This window comes from Pan troglodytes, chromosome 16 (genome assembly GCF_028858775.2).
Source record: "Pan troglodytes isolate AG18354 chromosome 16, NHGRI_mPanTro3-v2.0_pri, whole genome shotgun sequence".
In the NCBI taxonomy this organism is placed as follows: domain Eukaryota; kingdom Metazoa; phylum Chordata; class Mammalia; order Primates; family Hominidae; genus Pan; species Pan troglodytes.
Window position 1 is genome coordinate 50,067,258 of NC_072414.2, and position 25,998 is coordinate 50,093,255.

At 38.9% G+C, this 25,998-nt stretch overlaps 1 protein-coding gene across 2 annotated transcripts in view; it reads right to left on the bottom strand.

Moving 5' to 3' along the window:
- Nucleotides 1-17,369, bottom strand: part of ALDH1A2 (aldehyde dehydrogenase 1 family member A2) — a 112,639-nt gene extending 95,270 nt beyond the window's left edge. The window contains exon 1 of one of the 2 annotated variants that reach the window (XM_001172159.6): nt 16,748-17,369. In XM_001172159.6, coding sequence (XP_001172159.1) covers nt 16,748-16,864 — 117 coding nt within the window. In that variant the 5' untranslated portion in view covers nt 16,865-17,369. The remainder of the gene's footprint in view (nt 1-16,747) is intronic. The other variant, XM_009429223.5, reaches the window with a different exon arrangement.
- Nucleotides 17,370-25,998: the final 8,629 nt, after the last annotated feature.

Below are 25,998 nucleotides of genomic sequence, written 5' to 3' on the forward strand. Positions count from 1 at the left end.
TCTTAACACTTTGTTAAGGTATAATAATAACATGTATGTATCTGATGAGTTTTAGCATATGTACACCCATCCCCACAGTCAAGATAATGAATATATCCATTCCCCACCCCACCCCACAAATTTCCTTGTTTCCCTTTGTAATCCCTCCCTCTTATCCACCCTGACCCTCACATTCCAAACAACCACTGATCTGCTTTCTGGCACTATAGATTATTTTGCCTTTTCTAGAATTTCATATGAATGGAATCACATAGTAAGTACCCTTTTCTGTTCTTTCACTCAGCGTATTTTACAATTTATCCATGTTGTTGAATGTATCTTGTGGTTTGGTTCTTTTCACTGCTGAAGAGTATTCCATGTTAGGAATATACCAAATCTTCTTTAACCACAGAAATTTGATGAAGGTGTCCTAAGATCCAGTTGTGTCTCTATTCCTCTCACATGATTTCTTAATGGGTCATATTCCTACGTGTACAAAGATTGCTAGATGGTGTGACTTAGATGTGTCATTTAAACTTTCTGTGGCTCAATTTTCTCATTTGTACAATAAGATAATAAAAACCACTTTATTGAGTGGTTGTAAGGATTAAATAAGATATTGGATTACTGAAAAGCCTAACATAGTATGCACTGAGACTTTTTATTCATTCTGATTCTGAATATAAGCAATCAATTCAAGGCAATTTATGAGTACTCTTAAAAAGCTAGTCACTCCTTGTTCTGAGTATTCGTTCACTTATTCTCTGTTGCTACTAAGACCGCTTTGCCAAACCAGCAGAGACAGATAGGGTGGGGAAAGAGGTAAAGATGGTGAAGGCCATCCAACACATTAACTGGTCTCCCCAAATGTCTGATCCCTACCCACTTCTGACACTGCCATGGAGACAGGCTAATGCAGGCTGGTTCAAACATGGTAAGGCTACCTGGCCCGGAGAGGGTCTGAACAGCGGTGTGGGAAATGTACTTTGAGAGAAGAAAACTCAAGAGAAATGGCTTTTATGTACCCCCCTGTCTTGAAAACTGAGAATGTAACATGATTTCTTTTTGTCTTCTGTTTGGAAACAAATGTTCCTCTGCCTATCTTCCCTACGTTCAATTAGTCTTCTGTCTTTCTCAGAATTCAGCCTGTTCATTTGCAAATGGAAGACTTCAGAAAGGCTAGTGGGTGTGAGTGTGGGTCTTGAGGGGGAAGGGGGCTGAAGTGTTTATTTTCAAAGCCACGGGGGTCCCCATTTGAAAAAGCACCCAGCTTATCTCAATGTTTTTGTTTGTATGATTTTGAATTAGAAGGTTGGAGCAATTCATTTAGGAGATTAAGCTGTTTTTACAATGGGCTTAGTTGCCCTATTTATTCAATAGTATTGCTAGGGTTAAAAAAAAAAAGTCTTTCTACTGTGCTCTTCATTATTCCAGTGCACCAGTTTTAAAGAATTCCTTGGTTTTTGCTTTTAATGCCAGTTAATTTTACATTAAAATGATGTTTATTAACTGGTCACAGATAAAAATCACCAATGATTTTTCTAACAGTTTAGAGCTGCCCGTTTTAGCAAATAAAAATATAATTAAATATGAATTTCAGAAAAACAGTAAATAAAATTTCAGTTTAAGTATGGGAAATCATAGGGTATACTGATACTAAAAAAACTAATTCATTATTTACTTAATCTTCAAATTTCACTAAAAATCATTTATTTTATCTGACAATCCTACCATGTTTTCATGGATGTTGTATGTGTTCCAAGAATGGTAAGTGAAAACTAAGACAAATTCCATTTCATTATTGCACTTAGACTTGCTCCCTGCAGAGGCAAAGTACTTCATCAACCGGAATATTAATTTCCAGTTTATAAACAGATAAAGTGATAATTCAACAAATCAAGTGAATTTGATACACAGGTTAAGACCTAGTTCTAGTCACTAAAGCCTATTTCAACTAAGGAAATTTTTCTCATCACAAAAAAAGTAAAACCAAAAGTAGCAACTAGCATCTTCAGTTGAATTAGAAGTTAATGTCTCAAACCACTATGTTTAAATGTGAATATCATCTTTCATTTATGCTGCAAAGCAAACATCTATGCAAGGAAGGGCTCGAACACCCCAATGCATATCCTAAGGTTGAAGAAGCCTTTGAACCAATAAACGAGTGATTTCTCCACAGGAGACTAAACATTTGCTTGTGACGGTAAACAAAAAGCTTAATTTTATGTAGCACAATCATTTTTACATATCTATTGATATAAATAGTTAAAGAAGAATTATTGAATTTTTTTCTGTCAAATGAAAAGGTTTGCACTTGACTCAGATCTTAGCAAATAATCGTATTTAAAGAATTAAATTATTCCTTAAATGTGATGCTTCCTCTTACCCCAGGAACTGGATTATAATATTATTTGCAGTAAGTCATTCCTAAAGGACCCTGACTTAAACTGTGATGATAAACTAATAAGCCTAATTGTGCATAATTTATAGAGTTCATTTTAAAATCACATCTAACATTTTGAGAAATTTTTGTACATCTTAAACTTAATTTTCTCTTTTTATTTATTTTTTTAGATAGGCAACTTCCCAGAAAAGAAAAAAAGAGGAAAGGAGACAAATGAAAAGCTCAAATTTGGTCAAGATCCCTATTTGCCATTTAAATACAACATTAGAAAACTCTTGCTAGGACTTCATTTTGAAATAAACCTCATGTTGGAGGTCAGTTCTGCTAAGAAATACCACTGAAAGCTGCCACTTGACCCGGAATTCCTCTACAAGAAAAACTAGCCATAACTACATGAGAGGCCTATATGAGAAACTGCCAGAATGTCAACTTCATTTGCAGTGGCCCCATATGGCCTGATCACTCTCCCTGGCATGATAAATCACTGGCAGAATTCTTACCTTCCTACGTTTGATCTCTGCTCAGCAAGATGTGGTTTTGATGTGAAGAACTCCAGATCTCTTAGGTCAGAGACAAATAGCAGTGGCACTGACCTGCAAAGTGCTAAGTCTCTATTAGACTCAAGTGAAAAGCTGTAAGCTTCTGACAAGTTCCCTTGCCACCACGCTTCCTCACCCTCCATGGTTTTCATGAGTTTAGCTTGGCAGGAAAGCTGCTCAAATGGTCTGGAGGAGAAATGACAACAAATATTTTCTGCCTACTACTATTACAAAGTATTAAAATCAATTTTCACCAAGACTCAAAGGAGGAAGTCTCTTGGGAGTCATTGCTCTAATTTCTAATATGGTAAGTCCTTAGCAAATATGAAACATTTTGATTTCCACTGGATCTTTATGACACTGCTAGCTACTCATTTATATAACGAGAATCATTAACAGGGATTTCTGTGGACTACTCTTTGGTAACCATGAGTACATTGTTGAGACAGTATTTTCAACAAAATTGTTTGAGTGCAAATTTTCGGCCCTAAAAAGACCACAACTAAATATGCAAGCAGTTCAGTATTGTCTTTCAGATGACCATAATCCCAAGTTCTGGGCCCAGGAAAGTAGAGTTCTAATTAGTCAGGGTGGGGTAAAGAAATCTTATAGCTTTTCTAATCCAACACTTTTAAAAAGTAGGTGGATTAATTAACAAGCATCTCATTCCAGTCTCTCATTTTATAAGTAATAAAGCTGTTACCAGGATTTTTTTTTTTTTTTTTTTTTTTTTTTGAGAGGGAGTCTTGCTCTGTCGCCCAGGCTGCAGTGCAGTGGCGCAATCTCGGCTCACTGCAACCTCTGCTTCCTGTTACCAGGAAATTTAAGTGGCGTACCCAGTATCACAAAGCATTTTCATATTTCCAGGTCCCATTATAGAGTAGATAATAAATGATCAAGTTATTTTGTTCATTCGCTAATTCAGTAAAGTATTTATTCAATGCCTGCATATCCAAGAAACTGTTAAATGAACATACATAAGTGACAGAGCCGGGGTCAGAACATGGGTCTTCTAATGCCCTGTCCAGTGCCTTGTTCATTGCTCTGCAAGGTACTCTGAAAGGTTTCTATTGCAAAGGAAGGGGTAAATGCGTGGCAATGAAGCAGGAGAGTTTTCCAAAGTGGATGTGTGTATACCTTCTTTAAAGGAAGCACATGAAAGAAATTTGTTTCAAAACACTTTACCTTGGAATTCACTTTCTAGTCCTGGCATTTTAACTATTAATGACTCTGCAAATGAAATCAGACAATTTATTGTCTAGTATGTATTCATTTATTCATTCATCAAACACGAAGATGTATGGACCACACTCTGTGTCAAGGCAGCCATGATATCGGCTCTCATAAAAATTTAAGTCCAAGAAAAAAATGAGTCTACAAATTAAACAGTAATTGGATCCCTTGGAGTGACATTATAAAACACACAGTACTTAACAGTAATAATAAAGTTTGAAATAAACCTAAAATGCCACATTTAAAATGCTTCTTCTAAGAGATTTTTGTGTTCTGAAGTCATGTGTGCCTATCACTGAAAATGACAGCAGAAATACTCCAAAAATTGTAAAACTAAAATTGGTGTGGTATTTTAATTCACTGAAATTATGAAGTGTTCCAAAAAAGCAAAAAGCATGCTATCATTTTAACAGCTGCATTATTTCAACAGTTGTCCCCTTTACACCACTTACAATTACAGACACTCATAAATAAGGCCCTCATCTCTGTAGCAGTAAGTTAGTGACTTTGCAAGCATTCAGTGAAAGCAAAATGTTTGGTTTGTTTTTTGGCTAAGTGTGTGTACTTTATGTACCCCTATTTATGCATATATGCCTATACTAAATGCTAAGCAATAATCTTTCTCCTTAAATCAGATCATCAAGAGTTCCAAAAATCACTGTTTTGTGTACTTCTTTTCTACACCCTCTCTTTTTCTCTGTTGGAATTCCTGGTAATGATACCAGAATGTGGGCAAACCTCATTAGTCTCCCTGCTGTTTACAAGACAGGATTTATGCTCAATGTGCTGAACACAATGACACACATCACTAAATAGCTACAACTACCACCCAGGCTTTAATCTCAGAAATTTTTCACTCAGTACAAATACTTATCAGCATGGAGAAACATGGAAGAGCAATTACAGCCAACACGTGTAGTCTTTTAAGAGTACACCAATAAATACCCATTTGTGAAGGTTAATTTAATGCAACCCAGGCTGTTATCTGGAATAGTATATGTCGCCAATTCAATCCATTAAGTAATTACTAAATTCTCAGGAGGGCTCCCAGAAGTCAAATGTGGTTATTCCAGGTTCATTGCTTCTGGTCTCCCAAAGGACCATTTAGGCCAACAGCTGGGAGAGCCAACTACAAAGGTTCCCAGGCATAACTAACCATTTCATGGAAACAGGTAAATGAGTCTAAACGAGAAATGAGTCATCAAGTGCCTGTCCTAATAGAAACACCAAGGGAAGCAGAAGAGAAGCACAAAAGGGGAGGAATAAAAAAGGAAAGAAAAGGCATACGTTTGGGAAGTAAAAAAGATCTGTTCTCTCTAAAAGTGAAGTCAGAGAAATCTGGAGATTGCAAGATCTGGCTTAAAGGACACAACCTTTCAGCAGTTTCTTTAGAGAGGATTTTTCAATCATTTATAATGAAACATTAATTGTGCACCCCAAATGCCACCCCTTTGTGTTGCTGAAACTCAAAGTTTGAGTACTGCATGAATTCCTCTATTCTGCCTCCCCATTGAGATTACAGGTAACAGAGGGATCTGATAGTAATTAAGCCTTAGTAAGATGATTGCTCATAATAGACAAGATGGAATATACCCACCCAACTCTTTCTGGCAAGCATCTCTCTCACAGAAATTATAGCCCAGTTACACAAAATGATGGCCCACTGGGGCACAGAAAGCATTAGAAAGAATGTAAAATATATTATCCTCGATAGCCTCACACATCCTCACTCCCAAGTCAATCTTAACAGCCATAAAAAAGGAAAACACTTTTTGAATGCAAACAAAACAGATCAAATAAACAGGTGTTATTAAGGGCAGTGTGTGACTACACAACCAATGAGGATTGAAAAACATTGTTCTTTATCATAACCTAAATAATCACATATTCCCAGGTGATGTATACCTAAAGTGTCAAATTGTATCAATTCTCTCCCTTTTTCTTTAAATTCATACTCCCATTTTTGTCTGGTTGGAATTGTTGCTTATGATAGCTGCGGACAATACTGAGTGGAATTAGACTTAGGATCTGAATGAAATATGGGATTTGTAGTTGAGGAACTGGGCTTGGGGTTTCCTATAAAACACTCAGCAAGGCTTTAGGTTAATAGTCCAAATTGTATTGTCTTTGTAGTGGTTATTATGTTTGTCCTTATTGTTATGAGTAGGGAAGGAGGAGTATTGAGTCCTGGAATTGCCACCCACTATTGCTGTTGAGCCTGAAAAAACTAACTTTAATATGCTTGATTTTCTCACTTATAAAATGAAGATATTAATATAATATCCACATTGTAGTGCTGCCCCAAGAATTTAGCGTAATCATATGTGAAAAGTACTTTGAATATTGTAGTATTAATAATAAAAGCCGTAGCTATTAAAATATAACAAGTATTCATTAAGAAAACATTCTTGAAGTTTCTACATTGTTAGACATTGAGCTAGGTACTTCAGAAACACCATGATAAATAAGAGTTTATAATCTAGTACAGTTTAGAAGTAGGGAGTTACACAGAAAAATATAATACCATGCAAAAATCGTACCACTGAGAAGTGCAAATAAGTAATATGAATGCTCAGAGAATATACATTCATTATCAAAAAATAAGTGTGTCGCCAAAATTGTCAGGTATTATATGTAAGTATATACACAAAAGGGGTAGTTTTAGTTTTAAGGTTGGAGAATTTCACACTTCCACAATATTTTCTTTAAAATTAGAGATACACATGTATGAACCAAATCACTGATGAAATTCAAACACAAAGGTAAATATATACACCAGCTTTGGGTTTAGAACTTAAGTTAAAATGTTAACAAAATAAGAAGTAATGTTATTTTCAGACCTGGTGCTTAGGAATAATTTAAATTCTCTTCACTAACAGGATGAAGTATATTATTCTTGAATAATGTGGAGTTATTCAAAAAAAGGTCTTTCTTTTAGAAATTCTTTTTAAATTATTTGCTACCTATCCATGTTTTCTCCAAATCTATCAGCAGCACAGAGTAAATAATTCATCAATTTATCTTGACCCTTCAAAAATGAGTGTTGTATGTGTGTGAGAGACACAGCATGAGCACACATGAGCAAGAGTACAACCACAGCTAATATTTAAGTACTTATTCTGTTCCAGATAATGTGAGAAAGGTAGGGAAATTAAGTCTTGACATGAATAAGTTATAATAATCATGTTACCCTAGAGTTTTATACAGTGGCCGCCTGGAGGTAAGTTTGTGGAACACAGCACTGTTCTTAGTTTAGGGAAACTAGTATGTATTAAAACCATCAATCAAAGTAGAACCAGTTTCTCCTATTTTCCCATTATAGAGAAGACCACACATTCTAGACTTCCTAATCTGATTCCAAGACTTCAAGGAATACAATTTTTAAAAATTATTTAAACATCAATATTGTTTGACTTTCCAATGCTACATCATTTGTCTTTATTATTGTCCCCATGCATAACAATTACCAATTCTAGGAGGTAAAGACAGAAATGCAAAAAGCAAAAATAAACTTTCAGAAGACTACAAAAAGAATGCCTTGAAAAATCTGCAATAAGAATGCATTTCTGAAACAGGACTCTAAAGGAAAAATCCTTCTTCCTTTGCATTTAAAACTGTATGACAGTTACACAAGAAAAAGAAGAGGGAAAGTTACAAGAGGAAAGAAAATGTTTGCATAGTAAATAACTGATAAAAATTATAATCCTGAATACATTTATAAAAACTGATAACAAATCAGTAAATACACAACATAGAAAAATGAGCAAATGATAAATTAGCCAAAGGAGGAAAACCAAATGGCCAACATGAAATGATGCTCAATCTCACAAGAAATCAAGGAAACACAAATCAAAGTAGCAATGAGATGCCATTTCACACTTACCAGGTTAGCAAAATTTAATAAGTATGAGAATCTGAAGTATAGGTGAAAATGTAGACTAACGGGAACTCTGACACACTGCTGGTGGGATATACTGGAGGTGTACATACTGGGAATATACTGGTGGTGGAAACTAGTATAACCATGTTGGACAGAAATTTGGCAATCCCTAATTAAGTTGTAGATACATATACTCCATGAGCCAGCAATATCACTTTTAGGTATACATCCTAGATGCTCTCTCACCAGGTATATGAGGAGACATGTTCAGGAATGTCCAATGCAGCATTACTGCAATAACAAAATGCTGGATGCATCGTAAATGTCAAGAGCAGAAACTAAAAATTAGGATATATTCAAAGAATGGAATACTCTGCAACAATTACAATGAATTAATTATAAATACATCCAACAACATGGATGAATACTGAACATATGTTTAACAAGCTAATCAAATTACAGAAGGATATATATATATATATATGGTACATATATATAAAACATTTATATAAAAGATGTTACCATGCAAAACAATAGCATGTATTATTTATGGATACATATACCTATAGTGAAGATAAATGCCTCTGACAAAGGAAGAGAAAGAGAAAGAAATGGGGGCTTCAATTTATTCCTTTTAAAAAATTAGAAGCAAATACTGCAAAACATTAAGAACTAACAAATCTAGGTACAGGTACACACATTTGTTATATTACTGCTTTACTTTTCTGTATAATTAAAGCAATTCATTTTCTGTCAAATATGTCTGGCAATAGTGTGCTGTTCTTCTGCTGAGCTGGAAACATCTCTTTATCTTCTGAATCCTCATTCATCTCAAACATTTAGCATCTTCTATCATGAACAATAGCTACTGTGTGCATGACCCCACTCCACACCCAAATGGGAATCCTCTACTGCCTCTTCAGAGCAGGGGCCACACCTATATATCTTTCTCTGCCAGAGTGACTCACAATGCTTTATACACAAAAGGCCTTAATAAATGTTAAATACACAAATGAATACATAAATTCAGGGAGGCACAAGAGTAGCTCTGGCTACAGCCAAAAATAAAAATGACCCTGAGATAATAAAAATTAAAATTAAATTTTATAATAAAATTAAATGATACAATTATATTATCAAACTGTAAAACACAGATGAGGCAGAATTCACCGGTTTCAGTTTTATTGGGGATTTTAACCAAACAGTCTCACACTGATTCTTCATCTTCTCCCAGAAAGGATTCTGTCAGCAAGTCCAATTTTCACACCTAGAGAAATAAGACTTTCAGTTGTTCTCCATAAATTCATACAGGCATTTCATAATTTCACCTTCACAGGCAAAGCCTTCCCCTCCTCCTTCCCACCTGAAATCGTGACACTATCACACACATCTCAGTCTGGAAATCTGGTGAGTGTTAGGAGTGACAGGTGGGGAAAAGGGGAAGTAGGTTATTTTTGCATATCTCGTGGGCTTGCTAAATAATTAGTGGGTTTCCCAAACTCACAATATTTCACCAGATTCATTTACTGGGAGGTAATTCCATTCTTCTTGTGGGAAGAGTCACACAACCTATACCACTTTCTGACTGTTTAATCTTTAAGGAATCACTAGAAATGATATTCAAAAAAAAAAAAAAACCTAAGAGTCACTGGACTTGAAATTCGAAGTCCAATGAATAGATGGATGAAAATAATGTAAAATAAATATATTAAAATATAACTTTTCAATATTTTGAAAAATGTATAATCAAGATTGGAAAGAGTTTTCAGATTCATGATACGAATCTTATTCTTCTAGATAAGAAACAGGTGTTTCCAGTTTGACCTAAACAAAAGCTTTTCTCTTTCCAGAGTTGTAGTGATAAAGAAACACTACTTTGGCTCTCCAAAGGTCAGACAGTGATGAGGAAGGGAAACAGAGCAGGTAACTACTTCTGGAGGTAACAGAGCTGAACTGGAGTAAAAGAAAGGCTTCCTTCTGTAATAAAAATTAGAAAGTTCACACGCAGACATACTAATTTTTAACCACATTCTACAGAGGTCAATTAATCCCCACGTTTAGCCCCAGGGAAGTGTTGTTTAGAGCCCAGCAGAAGTCTAGGTGGTGAAATCACCCAATTATTATTCCAACTGGAATTTTCAAAGCCTGGAAGTGTTTTCATCATGTGATCCAACAGAGACTTGTTGTAAATAAACCTGCTGTAAATAAGCTCTAAGATTTTGAAGGAAAACAATTTAAACATAACTCAATCTTAAAGGCAGACAGTAGAGAAATACCAGTGATAAGTAATTCCCAATGTGCATAATCTCATATATTTAAAAGGTTAAATGAAATAGATCTCAAAGATACAATTAAAGGCAATTAAAAATTAACCCAGGTGACATTACAGCAATCACCTCTACGTGAATTAGATTTGGTGTTTGGGGGGAAATGAATGGCTTTGAAATTACCTGTCACAGTCAATAAAGAAATTAAAGAAATGCTAGAAGGGCTTTCAAAATAGCCACTGCCTGGTGCTTTTACTTTCTGGAAGGTGACTGCTCCTGGAAAATGCTCTCAAAATTCCATATGTTATCTTGGACAGTCAGGACTAGCAAAAGTTTCTCCGTTTTTAAATTATATAAAGTAAGATACCTTCCCACTGTCAAAAGGTATCTACCTTCTGAGAATGTCCTTGTATGCTGCATACTTCCCACATTTATGTATCAATATCTTGTCAGTATTTTTATCCTAACTACTTAAAATACCAGAAACGTCTATTTGCAACCTGGAGTTTAGGCTCAGCTAATCGGGCATATTGAAGCATATTCATGCTATATTTTGGCACAAATGTCAAGATATCTAATTTTATTATTAAAATACTGTCAGAGAAAATGCTTTAGTAACTTTTTTAGTAAAGACAAGACCTTGGTGGAAAACCCTCCCAGGAATCCCATTTGGTAAAAACGCAGTGTAAATATATAAGGAGGATTCCATAGCTACCCAGAATATTGAACTCTTATGAGTAATGCACATAATAAATGTAATAAAAATAATTAAAAGAATACATAAAACAGACCTGTTTTATAAAACTTTGTTGATCATATAATTTTTTTGAGATGAAGTTTCACTCTTGTCGCCCAGGCTGGAGTGCAATGGTGTGATCTGAGCTTATTGCAACCTCTGCCTCCTGGGTTCAAGTGATTCTCCTGCCTCAGCCTTCCAAGAAGCTGGGATTACAGGCATGTACCACCACACAGCTAATTTCGTATTTTTAGTAGAGATGGGGTTTCACCATGATTGGCCAGGTTGGTGTCAAACTCCTGGCTTCAGGTGATCCACCCACCTCAGCCTCCCAAAGTGCTGGGATTACAGGTGTGAGCCACTGCGCCTGGCCAGTTGATCACATAATTCTGATCTTCCTTAAAATTGGTTTCCATTAATTTAGATCTCTAAATATATATATATATATATATATATATATATATATATATATATATGTATATAGACATCACTTTGCAAAAATGCAATAGAATTTTGGCTATCATTATATGCCACTTACTTTAACACACTTTTCATTTAGTCCTTTTAACCCCATAAAGTAGATACTATTATCTCAATGATGACAAATGTAGAAATTGAAACTCAGTGAAGAAACTCTTTAAGATGCCACACATATCTTTTTTTGTGTGTGTGTGCTGTTGCATCCCTAGGACCTGGCATCATATCAGGCACTATGTGTCAAATAAATGTAACTGTCCATGTAGCTGATAAGTACCTTTCTGACCAGGATTTGATCAAAGGCTTATTTTAACTCAGAGTCTCTCTTTTTCCAAATGAAGGAAGGGCATGCAAGTTTTTTCTAAAATGTGGGCTATATGGTTTCTGTGGCTCTGCCATTATAGTCAGAAAGCTGCCGCAGACAGTATATAACTGAATGAGTGCAGCTGTGTTACAATAAAACTTTATTTATAAAACCAGGCAGACAGTCCACAGTTTGCTGACCCCTGATACTGTCACTAAGATAACTAAAGAGACAAAAACTCCAATCAGTATTTGTATTTTATTGTCCAACTAAGAAAGACTCAGAACTGATAACTCTGGGTGATGGGACTTGGGATATTTACTGATTTTGTCATGGTTAAATCATTGTGCTTCATTGATGCAACAGAGAACTAACTATGCATGATTTGCCTTTCTTAAGCCTGGCTATGAGGAAGTCAGACCTCACAAAACAGTCTCCTCAGAGAATCCTCTACTCTGAAATACAGAAACTATCATTCATCATTTATAGAAATAAAGAACGAGGAGTCCCTCAGCAAATGATAATTCCACATGGTAACATAGGCCCATGTAGTGGAAGGGATCAGGGCAGGACCCCAGGAGAATTATCTAATTCAAGTCCTGTGATGAAATTGTCCAGCTTCCCTGTGTTAAATGGAGATGATACAAACACCAAAAAGCTGCACAGTTATGAAAAAGTATTAAAAAAAAAATCTGAAGTCCTCTATTAACATGTAGTTTGACTGACAATTTATGACCAAAACAGACAATCTTGAATAAAGGTTTGGAAGGATCTAGATCCACACCTATCTTTTAAGAAATTATTCCTGGCATAGGCAAGAATCTTGCCCCAGATTAAAAAAAAAAAAATCTCATAGAAAAATCAAAAATAGCCATTTAAAGTATTAGAATCAAAAGTCACAAAAGATAGCTCCTTCTTAAGACGGGTAGACTAGTTCATATTTTCTCCATGGTTGCGAGAGAAGCAACACAAAAAAATAAAGATTTAAACTCCTTCCCTCAAAAAAAAAAAAAAAAACAAAAAAAAAAACGGAACAAAACGACGAAAAAATAACGTGCCACAGACCGTTAGAAAAAGTGTATGGTGATGAAAACTATCAATTTCTTTAAAGTCAAGGCCAATGTCTTTCTTGTGAATTATTCTATTTATTTCTATTCTCTCTCCTTCAAAAGGTTTTGCAAGGATCAAACAAGATATATATGAAAGTGCTAGGCAGACCATTAGGCCCTATAAAAATGTAAGTGGCACGATAATTATCATCATCATTATTATTACATTGATCAACTGAACTACTGCTGTACTAACAACCAATTTTTGGCACACAAACTTTTTAATAAGACCCTAATCTCCCAGAAGGCAGATGTTTCCAGTCTAACACAGTGAAAAGCACCCCTGTTAGGAACATGGCCACTCAAATGCCTTTTGAATTTAATTGAAATCGACCCCAGAAAACAGAAGTTTAAATGAATAAATAAAAAGACAAATCTAGACTCACGATGCACATTAGCTCTGAGTTTTAAGTTGATTGCCTTTTTGCCTCTTCTATTTTAGCAGGTCATTATGTTATAAATACCCCCTTCCTCCCTGTGTTTCAGCTCCATATAATATCAGATGCAGAAAAAAAAACATAACTCTTTGTTACTGTTAGTTATGGGCATAAACTCCCACTGAAAAAGTGACCAAGAGAAAGACAGCACAACGATCTGGGGGAGGGAGGAAGGCAAGGAGAGACCGGTAGAGCCAGAAGAGAAGATAGAGCCAAGAAAGAAGGTGGAAGTGGAATACAGAGGACAAGTTTCCAAAGATCTGGGAATCTGTTAAGAGATATCCCCTGCAGTCAGGGGTGGTCAGTAAAGTGCTGAGCCTTGATTTTGTAATGTGTGTATTCCTATAATATCAGCTATACAAAATTATAAAAGTCAGACTAATAAAATAGACAACTCAGAAAATTTTAAATTCATAAACACATCGCTCAAGGCAATCAGAATGCAGTCTTCTTAGGATACAAGCAAAGGAGAGCGCATTCTCTTGGTACCAAATTGGTCCCCTCAATACTTCATGCTGGTTTTCACTCCTCCTTGACTAACACCATCTGTTTTAAAAAGCACATTCCTTCATAAGGGATCACTTTTAAAACTTGGGGTCCAGCTTGCTGTATTAGGGAAATACAAATAGACATGTTCCAAAAATGGTATTGCCATTGATCATTGGTATAATATGGATACTAGACTTTCAGAGTGGTAAGCGTATTTTCAAAAATGGAATGTAACTGCCTAAAAGTCCATACAAACCTATGAGTTTAGCCCTTTCAACATCCTTAGGGAATGAACTTTAATTCTGGAGCATTTCCACTGGACCTCTAGCAGGCAAAGGCAGTAACTTTTAATTCTGGTCATCTCCCCCATTCCCTTTATTAAAAATGTGAAATACTTCTGGGAGGAGGAGGAAGTTGGAGCAAAAATACAGAAAAATACAAGATCACAAGTACAAAGTTTTCTAAGTGCACATTACTTGAAATTCTCATAGTCTGGTCATTTAAGTAGTGACTCTATGTGGGTCCCAATATCACACTGAAAAATCATACAGAAAGTCATATCCTTCACTAAAGATGTATGTTTAGCAAGACAAAAAACAATAACATATTGTCTTACAGTATCATTTTCTGATGCAAATATTGTGTTTCTTTCAAATGTGATATTTAACACGCCCTAAAGCATAATACTTTTGTAGCCATTACCCTTTTAAAATCCCCTATCGAATATGGTATCACTATGCTAAAGGACTGTCCATTCTATCTTGTTCACTCTTCTGTTTGAAATTGCTAATATAATTTCCCTCACTTCTGGTCATGTTTGTTTTTAAAAAACTCACTATTAATCTTATTTTTCCTTTAAGTAAAAAAATCATTACCCTGGGATACCAAAAGAGCAGCTTCTGCTCTTCACGTTTAAAAAAAAAAAATACTGCTTGTCCACTATGCTTGTCTTAGAAAATTTAGAAGTCTCACTAAAAAGCTGAGGAGGAAAACTGCTGGGAATGCTCACAGATACCTGATTTTACAAGTTTTTGTGGAAAGAGCTCGCCTTTAGATTAGTGTTACTCAGTGTTTATGAGGGTTGTTTGTCAAGGCAAAAATAAGGTACCTCCTCCCCACAAATTAAAGAATCAAGTTACAATCCATTATTTCATTTCTGATTGTTTTTCTTTGTATTAAGTGGGAAAGTGGATACTGGATAAAAGTTCCCCGAGCTAAAAGACTCCACATTAAAGGCTCCAATTAGCTATAAATCAGTTGTCTTTCCTACTGGGGGAGAACAAGAGAGAAAAGAGAGAGGGGGTAGTTAGGGAGTAAGAGAACTGGAAGAGCTTCCAAATTAAATTCTGAAAAACGTACCTATTGCATACCTAAAATTTCTTTCAGAGGCTGTTAGAAAAATCCCATCAAAAATAAGACTAAAATCAAACCTTCCCAAATCTGAGGGTTAGGTCTTTTCTCCTGTGTAGATCTTCCATTTTAAGACCTTTAAAAAGAGCCTGAAGAGGTTAGAGACCCTCGTAAAACAAAACTTCTAAGCTGCATGCTTTCCCTGCTCGTTCCTAAACCCAGACAAGTGCCACACATTGGCACTATTGTTATGCAAACAATGCCTAAAGGTTATAACCATTAACGACCTCTCATTAAAACGGCTCTGAAAAATTTGTCACACCATCTAAAAAAGCTAGCAGGTACATTAAATCCATCTAAATCGACATTCAAAACACAAATCGCCCTGATTTGTAACCTAAAACTCAATGCAAGTGAAATCTCAATATTCTGATGTTGTTTCTTGTATATCTCGTTCAACCACTAAGCCAGATGCAAACAATTTACTTCTCTACAAAATTTATCTTGTAAAACAGCACGATGGAATACATCTTTAATCAACCTTTAACCATATGCATGTGCGTCTATGCGTTTGCGTTAATTGGGAGAAGTTGGGTGTAGAAATGTACCGAAAGGACTAGAAAATCAAACCAGAGAACTACAAAATGAACGCCAAGAAACGTGGTTTTGAATCCCATCTCTCTCTCACCACCTCCCTCGAAATGTTGTAACATTACAATACCCCTACGTTTGTAATCGATCATTTTTTTTCTATGTCGAATTTGTGGAAAGTAAATTCATTTTATATTAGGTAGCAGACGCATATTCTTTTTTAGGCGATGCGACAACAAAAATCCTGCTTAGCAAACCCAAGATGTCAACGTTCGTTATAAAAAAAAAAAGTAAGTTCTTCAGTTCAAAACCGAACATGCTAACAAATACTAAAACTTTTTAAGTTTCCCAGGGAAACTGCCACTGCCTACAAAATTCACATGAAACGCTGACGTTGGAGTTACTGTACTTATCAGTCAGGTTTCCGTGAAATTTGTCAAACCGGCCAGAGCGCTGGTGTCTTGACAATTTCTTACGGAAAAGCCCCTCAGCACCCTCCGGGCTGTGGAGGACCTGATTGGGACCAGCAGCCGAGGGGCCCGGAAGGCGGAGGAGCGAGAGGCGACGGCCAGGCTACGTGGCCAAGCTGACGGGGAACCCCGGCCTCCATCTGAGGATACTAAGCGGTTCCGACGCCTTCCCCGCGGCAGTCGGGACCAGGAGAATCGGACAGAAACCAGCCTCAGAGGCCGGGGCAGGAGCCGTTGACGGCCGCCCCTCAGCGCTGCGCTTCGGGTTGGGTTAAGTTCCCAAGGCGTCCTCAGACCACGGCGGAGCTTCAAACGCCCCAGTCCCGAAGACAGGCAGGGGGTCCCTCTGCTTCGCAGGGATGACAGGCTGGCCCCGACGACCCCGGCCCCGTCCCGCCGCCCTCACCCGCTGAAGAGATCGGGGAGATCGAAGAAGGTTCTAGAAAGTCTCCGTGGACGACGGGCGCCGGGCGGCCGCTTACCTTGGTGTACTTGATTTCGAGATTGGGCGTGGGCGACGGCAGGAGGTGCAGGGACGCCATGAGGGCGGCGGGGTCGGCCTTCACCTCGCCGGGCATCTCTATCTTGCTGGAAGTCATGGTGACGGGCCGGGTGTCCCTAGCCCGCGGCGTGGGGCAGTGCGGGCTGTGCGCGCGGTCCGCGGCCCGGGGGCGCGCTCGCCTGTATATAGGCAGGTGTCAAGCTGGGGCTCTTCTTATTGGACGTGAGGGCCGAGGCGCGGGGGGCTGGTCCATCCTACCTAGGACGCCCGGCGCAGCCTCCATTTACATAAAGCCCGCGCCGCGCGGCCGGGACGCTTGGCGCCCACGGTCAAGTCCGCCCGGCGCTCCCGCCCCCCGGCCGCGGAGACCAGCCCACGCCGCCTCCACAGCCCTCGACGGTGGGAGCGTGAACTTGCGCCGCGGCCCGCTGGCCTCGGCCAGCCGGACTTGGTCTCCGGGTTCCTGGGTCAGAGTCGGCGGGAGGCGCACAGCGGCCGAAGTCGAGCGGGGGTCGTGGCCCCCGAAAGCGGAGCTGGCAGGGGCTGGCGGGGACCGGAGCGGCCCGGTGCTGCTTCGGAGGAGAGAGAGGCCAGGAAAGTCCAGGCTGCGGAGGGTGGCTCCCAGCTCGCCCACGTTCCCTCCCATCCCCGTCCCAGGGCCCACCGAACCCCGTCCCCCTTCCTTTCCGGAGACCCGGGAGGGCGTCCTCCGTTCTCCTCCGGGCAGGGGCGCCAGGCTCTCGGCAGCTACGCCCTCTCCCCCGACCCCCCGACTCCCCTCAGCCGGGCCGAGGTGCATGGTGGCCAGAGGGTCAGGGAGAGGTGGCGGTGGGTGCGAGTCCCCCTCGCCTCGCGCTCAGAATGAGGATCCCTGCGAGCGGGTCAGCGCGGGGCGGCCCTTGCCAGGCGTCGCCCGCCCAGTTGCTGCCCTCTGCCGGCCGGGACCGCCCGGGCGGCTTGCGCTGTGGCGGGAGGATATGGGCAGTGATCATTCCCGGCTCCTCCGAGGAGCTGCATGCTTCGTGGGCTCCTTTAGTTCTTCTCGGATCCCCTCTTCCGGCTGTTTCCCCTCCTCACCCAGCACACCCACAGAAACACTATTTTGTTTTTCTGTTGTTCCTTACACGCTAAGAGCTATCGTCCCGCCAGACCTTAGGCTCATTTTACTGTCCCTTTGGGATTGAGTTTCCATCTCCCCCCTAATCTAAGTGTTTCCAAAGTCTAACAAGCTGCCCTCTAGTCTGTGGATCAGCCTGCAGGTGTAAACCAAGAACCTAGAGACCCTGCCTCAGAATGGGCTTTGGACTCCGTGGACTAAATCAAGGCCGCATGGAAAGACCTGCATAAGTCCCTTCCCTTCCTTACTCCTTACTCCAAATGTAAGCTTGACAGGGGCCTACAGTGTTGATAAACGCTTTTTCTACACTACCAAGCAACACTTTGATTCTCATCTTTTTGTTTTGTGTGAAGAGACAGGGTCTCACTCCTTCACTCAGGCTGGAATGCAGTGGCACCATGACAGCTCACTGTGATCTTGAACTGGGCTCAAGTGACCCTACCACCTCAGCCTCCCAAAGTGCTGGGATTATAGGCATGAGCCACTGCACCCGGCCTGATTCTCATCTTAAATGCCATTTTTAGAGCCGCTGGAGTCCCATTTCTTGGGCGTTAAGAAAACATTAAGCATCAGCCAGAAAACATCTTTCCTTAGATACTTTCAGTAACTAAAACTGCCTGATGCTCAGCGCTCAGATGCTAAGCAATAGTGAAAACAGACAAAAATATTTCATTTTAGTATTAGGTTTATAGAAATAAGTTCCAGCCTCTCAGAACCCAAAGTGACCTGGGTGAATTGTTTTCATGGAGAAACTACAGACCTTAGCTTGGGCGGTCGAGGGATCTCTACTCAGGGAATTTCAATGGCCAAAAATTATGACTTAATAACAGTGTATGCTCATAAGATATACTTTTATCAAAGCCTTAGAAGGTTAGAGATACAATTCAGAAATAAAAAAGTAAAATCTTAGAGTTCATTGGGGAGAAAGAGAAGGTTCCAGCAAGGGGGAACAGTGATACCTGTGGAAAAACTTATCACTAGTTATGAGAGGCTGTGGGGAAAACATGAAAAAGAGCCATAACAACATGAGCTCAGTGCTCCAAGGAGGATGCCTACTCCCTGGGAAAGTTGACCTTTGGCTGGGTCTTAAGGGGGAAGGGAGGCTTCAACAAGAGCGAAAAGAACACTATAGAAAAGGTATAGAGGCTGGGCACGGTGGCTCACGCCTGTAATCCCAGCAGTTTGGGAGGCCGAGGCGGGTGGATCACTTGAGGTCAGGAGTTCAAGACCAGCCTAACCAACATGGTGAAACCCCATCTCTACTAAAAATACAAAAATTAGCTGGGCCTGGTGGCAGGTGCGTGTAATTCTAACTACTCGGGAGGCTAAGGCAGGAGAATCACTTGAACCCAGGAGGTGGAGGTTGTAGTGAGAGGAGATCTTGCACTCCAGCCTGTTTCCCTTGTGCCTTCCTCAGTTCCTAAAACAGCGTAGAACACATAATAACTATTTAATAAGAATTTTTATTGGTTGATTTGAGCAAAAGACAGAGCACTTTTGACAACTTCCACCGTAAGTGAAAGTAACTTCCTTCACTCCCTGATTAAAGAACATTTTCTCCTCTTGATCTTAAATTTCGTTTTGCTTTTCCCCATCGGTGGTGTTTTTTGTTTTTTTGTTTGTTTGTTTGTTTGTTTGTTTGTTTGTTTTTGAGACAGAGTCTCGCACTGTCATCCAGGCTGAAGTGCAATGGTGTGATATCGGCTCACTGCAACCTCCACCTCCCAGGTTCAAGCGATTCTCCTGCCTCAGCCTCCCGAGTAGCTGGGATTACAGGCATCTGCCACCACGCCCAGCTAATTTTTTGTGTTTTTAGTAGAGACAGGATTTCACTATGTCAGCCAGGCTGATTTCGAATGCCTGACCTCATGATTCACCCACCTCGGCCTCCCAAAGTGCTGGGATTACAGGCGTCAGCCACTGTATCTGGCCAAAATATATATATATATATTGTCTATATTCAGCTCGTGACGGCAGCCACTTTTTGTTCAAGCCCCCCCCCCCTTTTTTTTTGAGACTGTCACCAAGGCTGGAGTGCAATGGCATGATCACGGCTCACTGCAGCCTCTGCCTCCTGGGTTCAAGCGATTCTCCTGCTTCTGCCTCCTGAATAGGTAGGATTACAGGCACCCACCACCGTGCCTAGCTAATTTTTGTATTTTTAGTGGAGATGGAGTTTCACCATGTTGGCCAGCCTGGTCTCGAACTCTTGACCTTAACTGATCCACCCTCCTGGGACTCCCAAAGTGCTGGGGTTACAGGCATGAGCCACCATGCCTGGCTGTTGTTCAAGCTTTTTAAATCAAGGTAGGAACAAGATGTAGCGGAAAAGAACAGTGAATTATAAATGCTTCTTTGGTGTTCATCTTCTTGGTTTCAGTTTGTAAGATTTACAGGCTATTACTTTCAAGGCTGCCTTAACACCTCTTCTCACATTCTTATTTCCTCTTCTCTTTCTTTTATCATCTTGTTTTAGTGTTTTCTCATATCCTCTACAGATTTCACAATAGTTAAGAAGACAGTCTTTGGCCAGATGCGGTGGTTTACACCCGTAATTAGGCCAACGTGGGAGGATTGCTTGAGGCTAGGAGTTCAAGACCAGTCCGGACAACATAGCAAGACCCTGCCTCTACCAAAAAAAAAAAAAAGTATCCAGGTGTGGTGGTGCATTCCTATAGCCCTAGCTACTCAGGAGGCTGAAGGAGGAGAATCGCTTGAAGCAGGAGTTCAAGGTTATGGTGAACTATGATCATGCTACTGCACTCCAGCCTGGGTGATGGAGTGAGACCCTGTCTCTAAAAATAAAAAGACAGTCAACTACCTTCAGATTTCTAACAATTTGAATTTCAGCCTTTTCCCCCCAATTTGGCTAAGAAACTGTTTTTTTCCCACCTTTACAGTGTTTCTCCTCCCACCCCCCCCCCATTCTGTAATTATTTATTGCTTAGGATACATCTTGTTTGAAACCCCTTGCATAAGGGAACCTAAGCTGCAGCAGGCTGTATTTATTTCCTTATGAAAACAATTTATTAGGCCTGGTGGAGCCAATATCCTGGAGTTGCAGAGGAGAAAAATAAATTCTTGCCTCATATTTCCTCACCTAAATAATAGAATGCAAAGCTGTAATTTTAAGGCATCAGCTTTATGTGAAGTTTGGCTTTAAGTTATAAAACCATAACAATTTAGGTTTCTTGTTAGTTGCAGTTAAGGGGAGGAAAGTATTTGTTAAGTTGAGAACTAGTCTTTAGAAATCAATGAAGGGAACTAAATGCAGCTCAAAGATCCCTCTCAAAGAAGATGCACTTGATTTTGACAGTAACCGAATGTCCAGCTTGCATGTCAAGTTTCTATCTTTAGGGGCTATTTCAGCCTCAGGTGGCCCTGCTTAATTGCTTTCCTGTTCCCATTACTAACCATGATGACAGCCTACCTTTCCTAACAGATACACTTGCATTTTAATTTATCTTCAAAAATAAATCACACATTATAGCATTCCCCTCTTCTGGGCTAATTGAATCAGTTCCTTAAATGTCTCTACATCTAATGATTTGAAAGAGGCACATTGTTTGAAATATTTAAAAAATTAGGGCCCTTAGGTTGTATGCAGAATGATCTCAGTGCTTATTTCAGATATAAGTGTTTCCTAATGATCTCATTCATCTCAAATGGGATATGCCTGGCCACTTTATTTGAAATGTTTCCTGAAAACTCTAACAGGAAAGCTTAATGCAAAATATATTTATAGAGAAATGGTATTTAATTTATTAACAAAAGCTTATAAAGAGCTTTACATATTTTTATCCAGAAATGCTTAATGAAGTATTTGGGACCCATTATGAAAACTTCTATAAAATAAATCCACTTATATTTTTATTTAACCTGTTTATTAACTTTTTATGTGAGATCTAAACTCTCATTTAATTATCCTTTTCCTTCTAACATCCAGAAGAAAAGAGGCTGAGACTGTGGTATTTATTAACCATAAAAATTCTCTAGATATTAAGTTCCTCATTTCTTGATGTGGCCTCTGGTCACTATATTCTATGAGAAGAGGTATTTGGAGTTGCAGGGAGTAGAGTCCTAATTGGTTATGACTTAAAAAACTATGTTTTGATACAAAACACAGTTCTTTTCTTTTAAAATATACCCTCTACTTTTCAGGGACCCCAGGAGACTATTTTAAACATGGGAACTAGATTTGCCTTTGTTGTAAAGCCCAGTTCCATTTCGTATATGTTCGAGAAGCTTCCATTTGGGTACTGGGATGAGCGCAATACTTCATCAATAATCACACTTAACAGACAGGAAGAAATTAAAATTCCAGCTACACCGCCTTTTCTGAAGGGCCTGCGGGAAAAGGCATTGGCGCCCCCTGCAGTTGATGGTGTGTATGTGCAAGTGAGTATTGTCCATTCAAATAGCTTGGATTCAATGTATTTTTATCTGATACTGGTGAGAAATCCTTAAGAGATGTTATCATTTAATTTGAATTTGTCTGGAGGAAAAAAATCTCCTAGAGTCAGACAAATTTTAGATTTTAGTTAGTTTAGGAGGACTTTCTTTTGACTTACAGGAAAAGAACAAAAGTGTTTCTTAGCCAAATTTACCGTAGAAAGTGCAATACTGAGAACACTATGGTCCCACTCACATAGTGTTCAGAGCACTCTGTCACAGAGGAAGTTGCATGAGTGTGTCTCAGATTGGAAGCTACTGTTTTTATCATGTGGGTGAGGAAGAATTATTAATAGACAGATTCCAGAATTTATTTCTCTTCTCGCTCAGTTAAGTACTTGGCGTGTAACTAAGTTGTCTGCTTTTTTCTTTATTTCACATTTCTTAGCTTTCCTTTTTCCTTTTACCCTTCTAAAATCCGTCAATTCTACAAATAACTCCTGTTATTATTAGGTTGGTGCAAAAGTAATTGCGAGTTTTGCCATTTAAAAGTAGTGGCAAAGGCCTCAATTACTTTGGCATCAGCCTAATACTTAACATAGGAACTTCCGATTCCTAAGCTTCCTCCCCAAGTGCATCTGCGCTTATACAGCCACTCAACTCACAGGATCTTTGGACATAAGGAATTCTCACATGAACTTTGGCACTATTCGGGGCAGGGATCTGTATTTATATTCATTAGAAAATGAGGCTAAGTGAACTGTCTCTCTCTTTTTACAGGCTGAAATGGGCCACTGAAAAGATAACGAGGAACACTTTAGATGTCCTGACAACAGAAGAGGCATGGCAGCCTCTTTTGTCTCAACCAAACGGTTTGCTGTGTGAAAGGCATAGAGCAAAACTGGGAGGCATTTAGGGCTGGAATAGGTACCCAATTTGGACATCTACCACCAAATGGCAAGGAGGGATCTTGCTTCAGGCTGTATAATCCCACTTTCAGAGCATCTGTGTTTTCCTGACTGCAGTTCCTAAACCTGGATTTTTTTTCTCTGTCAGTCATCTAAGTTCAATTGAACAAATATTCATTGAGCATATACTATGTGCCAAGCATTGACAAAGAGTCTATGAAGAACACAACGGAAGTTTGTGGCACATCCCTACCCTCAAATTCACAGTGAGGGTGGAATGACAGTAACCAAATCTGTGAAAATATTCACAGATCATATGAGACAGGAAAGAAGTCAGAATATCCAGTGTAGAATGAGAGTGAAAGAGGATGTCTAAAAGGGGACAGCCCATTCACAACCCACACACAACCCACGCACAGATATTTTTGGGGGGGCCTCCCATGGGCATTTATAATCTTCTAAGTGCTCCGAAGAACATGTGACACAAAAGATGAAGAGAACATTTTCCAGAACATAGCCCAACAAAGAACTTCTTTGACATTTTTTAGTGTAAAGGTAACTGATGGTATCTACCAAATTAGCAATTTGTAAAACTGGAATTTCCAAAAGCAAATACTTGGAGCTGAGATTACCTCCCACTTCCCAAATTCAAGTTATATGATCTCAAGTATAATACCTTTTGGTATAGACCCAGCCAGAAGAGATAATACAGGTGAAAACAAGGGCAGCTTACTTTTTTTCCATTAAGAGCATTATATATATAACACTATGTCATGTTTCTAGTGCATACACACCTACTGTAGAGAGGTGTTGCCACCTACTGTTGTTTAGTCAGGGGACCAGACAGTCATGGAATAGACCGGTGGTTTTCAAACCAGGTTCCAATTGTAATTTAGGGAGCTTTACAAAATACGGATGCCTGGTCGCGCCTCCAGAGATTTCAATAAGTTTAAGAGGGAGCCCAAGGGATTGATATTTTAAACAAACTTTCTGATGTCTAGTAAAGCACAGCCTGGTTTGAGAACCACTATTTAACCCCCAGAAGGTTAACCATGTGGGATTACTTGAATCCACTCTAAACCTCTGGATTGGGCAAATGGATTCTGTGCCTTCCCACTTCGTAGTGCTCTTTGATTTGCTGTTTTTAATTTAGTATTTGAAAAACACATCCAGCCTCAAATGGATTGACCTTTCTGCTAATGTATTTCACCTAAATTAACAGAGGCAATTAGCTAATTTATATTGGAATTGTGCACTTTCCAGTTCACATTTATCAACTCTTAAATGCTTGATCTGGTGTTGCAGTTTAAATTTTTTATTATTACCCTTTAAATCTGAAGTAATGTCTTACATCTAATTAGCCAAACTTACATATTCAATTAATAGATTCATTATGGGCTAATGAATATGGAGGCAGCACTAGGGCAACATCTGCCTGCCAGTTGAAATGACTGAAACTTTTCTGCTCTGAAGAAAGGAAAAGAGTCTGTTCTATAACTTAAATAGCTTGAATTTTCCGTTTTAACATTTCTGAGTACTATTGAGTACTGCTCTATTGAGTATTGAGTACTGCGTTCTGCTCTTAAGGAGTTTTACGGACCTGCCAAGATAGGAAAGTCAATATGCTGTCCAGAGAAACCTGCCCTTGTAGAGGAATATGAAATTCAAAATTGCAAAGAAAAAAAAACACATCCGAAGACATTTTTTAGCATAAAAATGTACAAATCTAGATGGTCACTCCAGATTATGGAGTTTTTCCTAACTTGTGTTTTTCATAACAAATGCTTGAGAAAAAAACTAAATGAGAAAATTAATATCACAAACTAAACAAAATGTTTAGTATACCTTAGGATCACTCCAAAACTCACTTGATTTCATGATTTAAAGATATGTCCAGACATACTTTCAATAATTTAATGTTCTATGATCAGTGATTTTTGGAATCTAGATAATTCAGAGATCTAAAATGAATTTATGTAACATAATCAGTTATTAAAATTCTGGCATTTTATTTCTCTGGCTATAAAGAAATAGTCATTTTTATTAATTATAAAAAAGCCACCCACTTCAGGAAAGGTGGGTGAGAGCTAGAATTCACTTGAAAAACTATTTTTAAAGATGGCAAGACTATGGGGAAAATAATCAGAAATCATTTTCAAAGTATGTGATATCTTCGACATCAAAACAGGAGTTGAACAAGTCACTTTGGCTTGATGTCTGCAATGTGACAGAAAGAGGATTTGAGGTCGTGTATGTGCTACTCTACTGAGGCATGAAAAGTTTGTTGTTGTTGATTTTTACACTCGTTACGTTCAAGGTGACACTTGGATTATAAAAAGACTACATTTCTTACCGTGAATTATACAGATGCAAAGTGCCAATATCCTTGTGTCAAGTGCACTTTATCAAACATTCTAAAATATGAATTACTGCTATATTCATGTGTTTGATATTGAGGGCCTCTTATGTGCTTAGCACTGGCTAGATACCCTGGGGTTATGAAAAAGAAAACATAAATTCTTCTTATGGCTGAAGAAATTTGCAATTTGATTGTCATAATAAAAGTCTTCATAATTGACTTTACAAATACACCTATGCCCACAAGATTAGATTTACTGTGTTTTAACTGTGTTTTACCCTTTTCAGTGTCTATTTAAAAAAAAAAGTACACATGTTAGTAAATCTTCCCCATGCTGCTCTCACTAGAAGTAAGGAGCACAGGAAATGAAAACAAAAGACAAAAAATCATGGCACCTGGTGTGCTCAGGGGGACTGGCAGGGGAAGGTATAAGTAGTAGCACCTGAGTAGGAAGT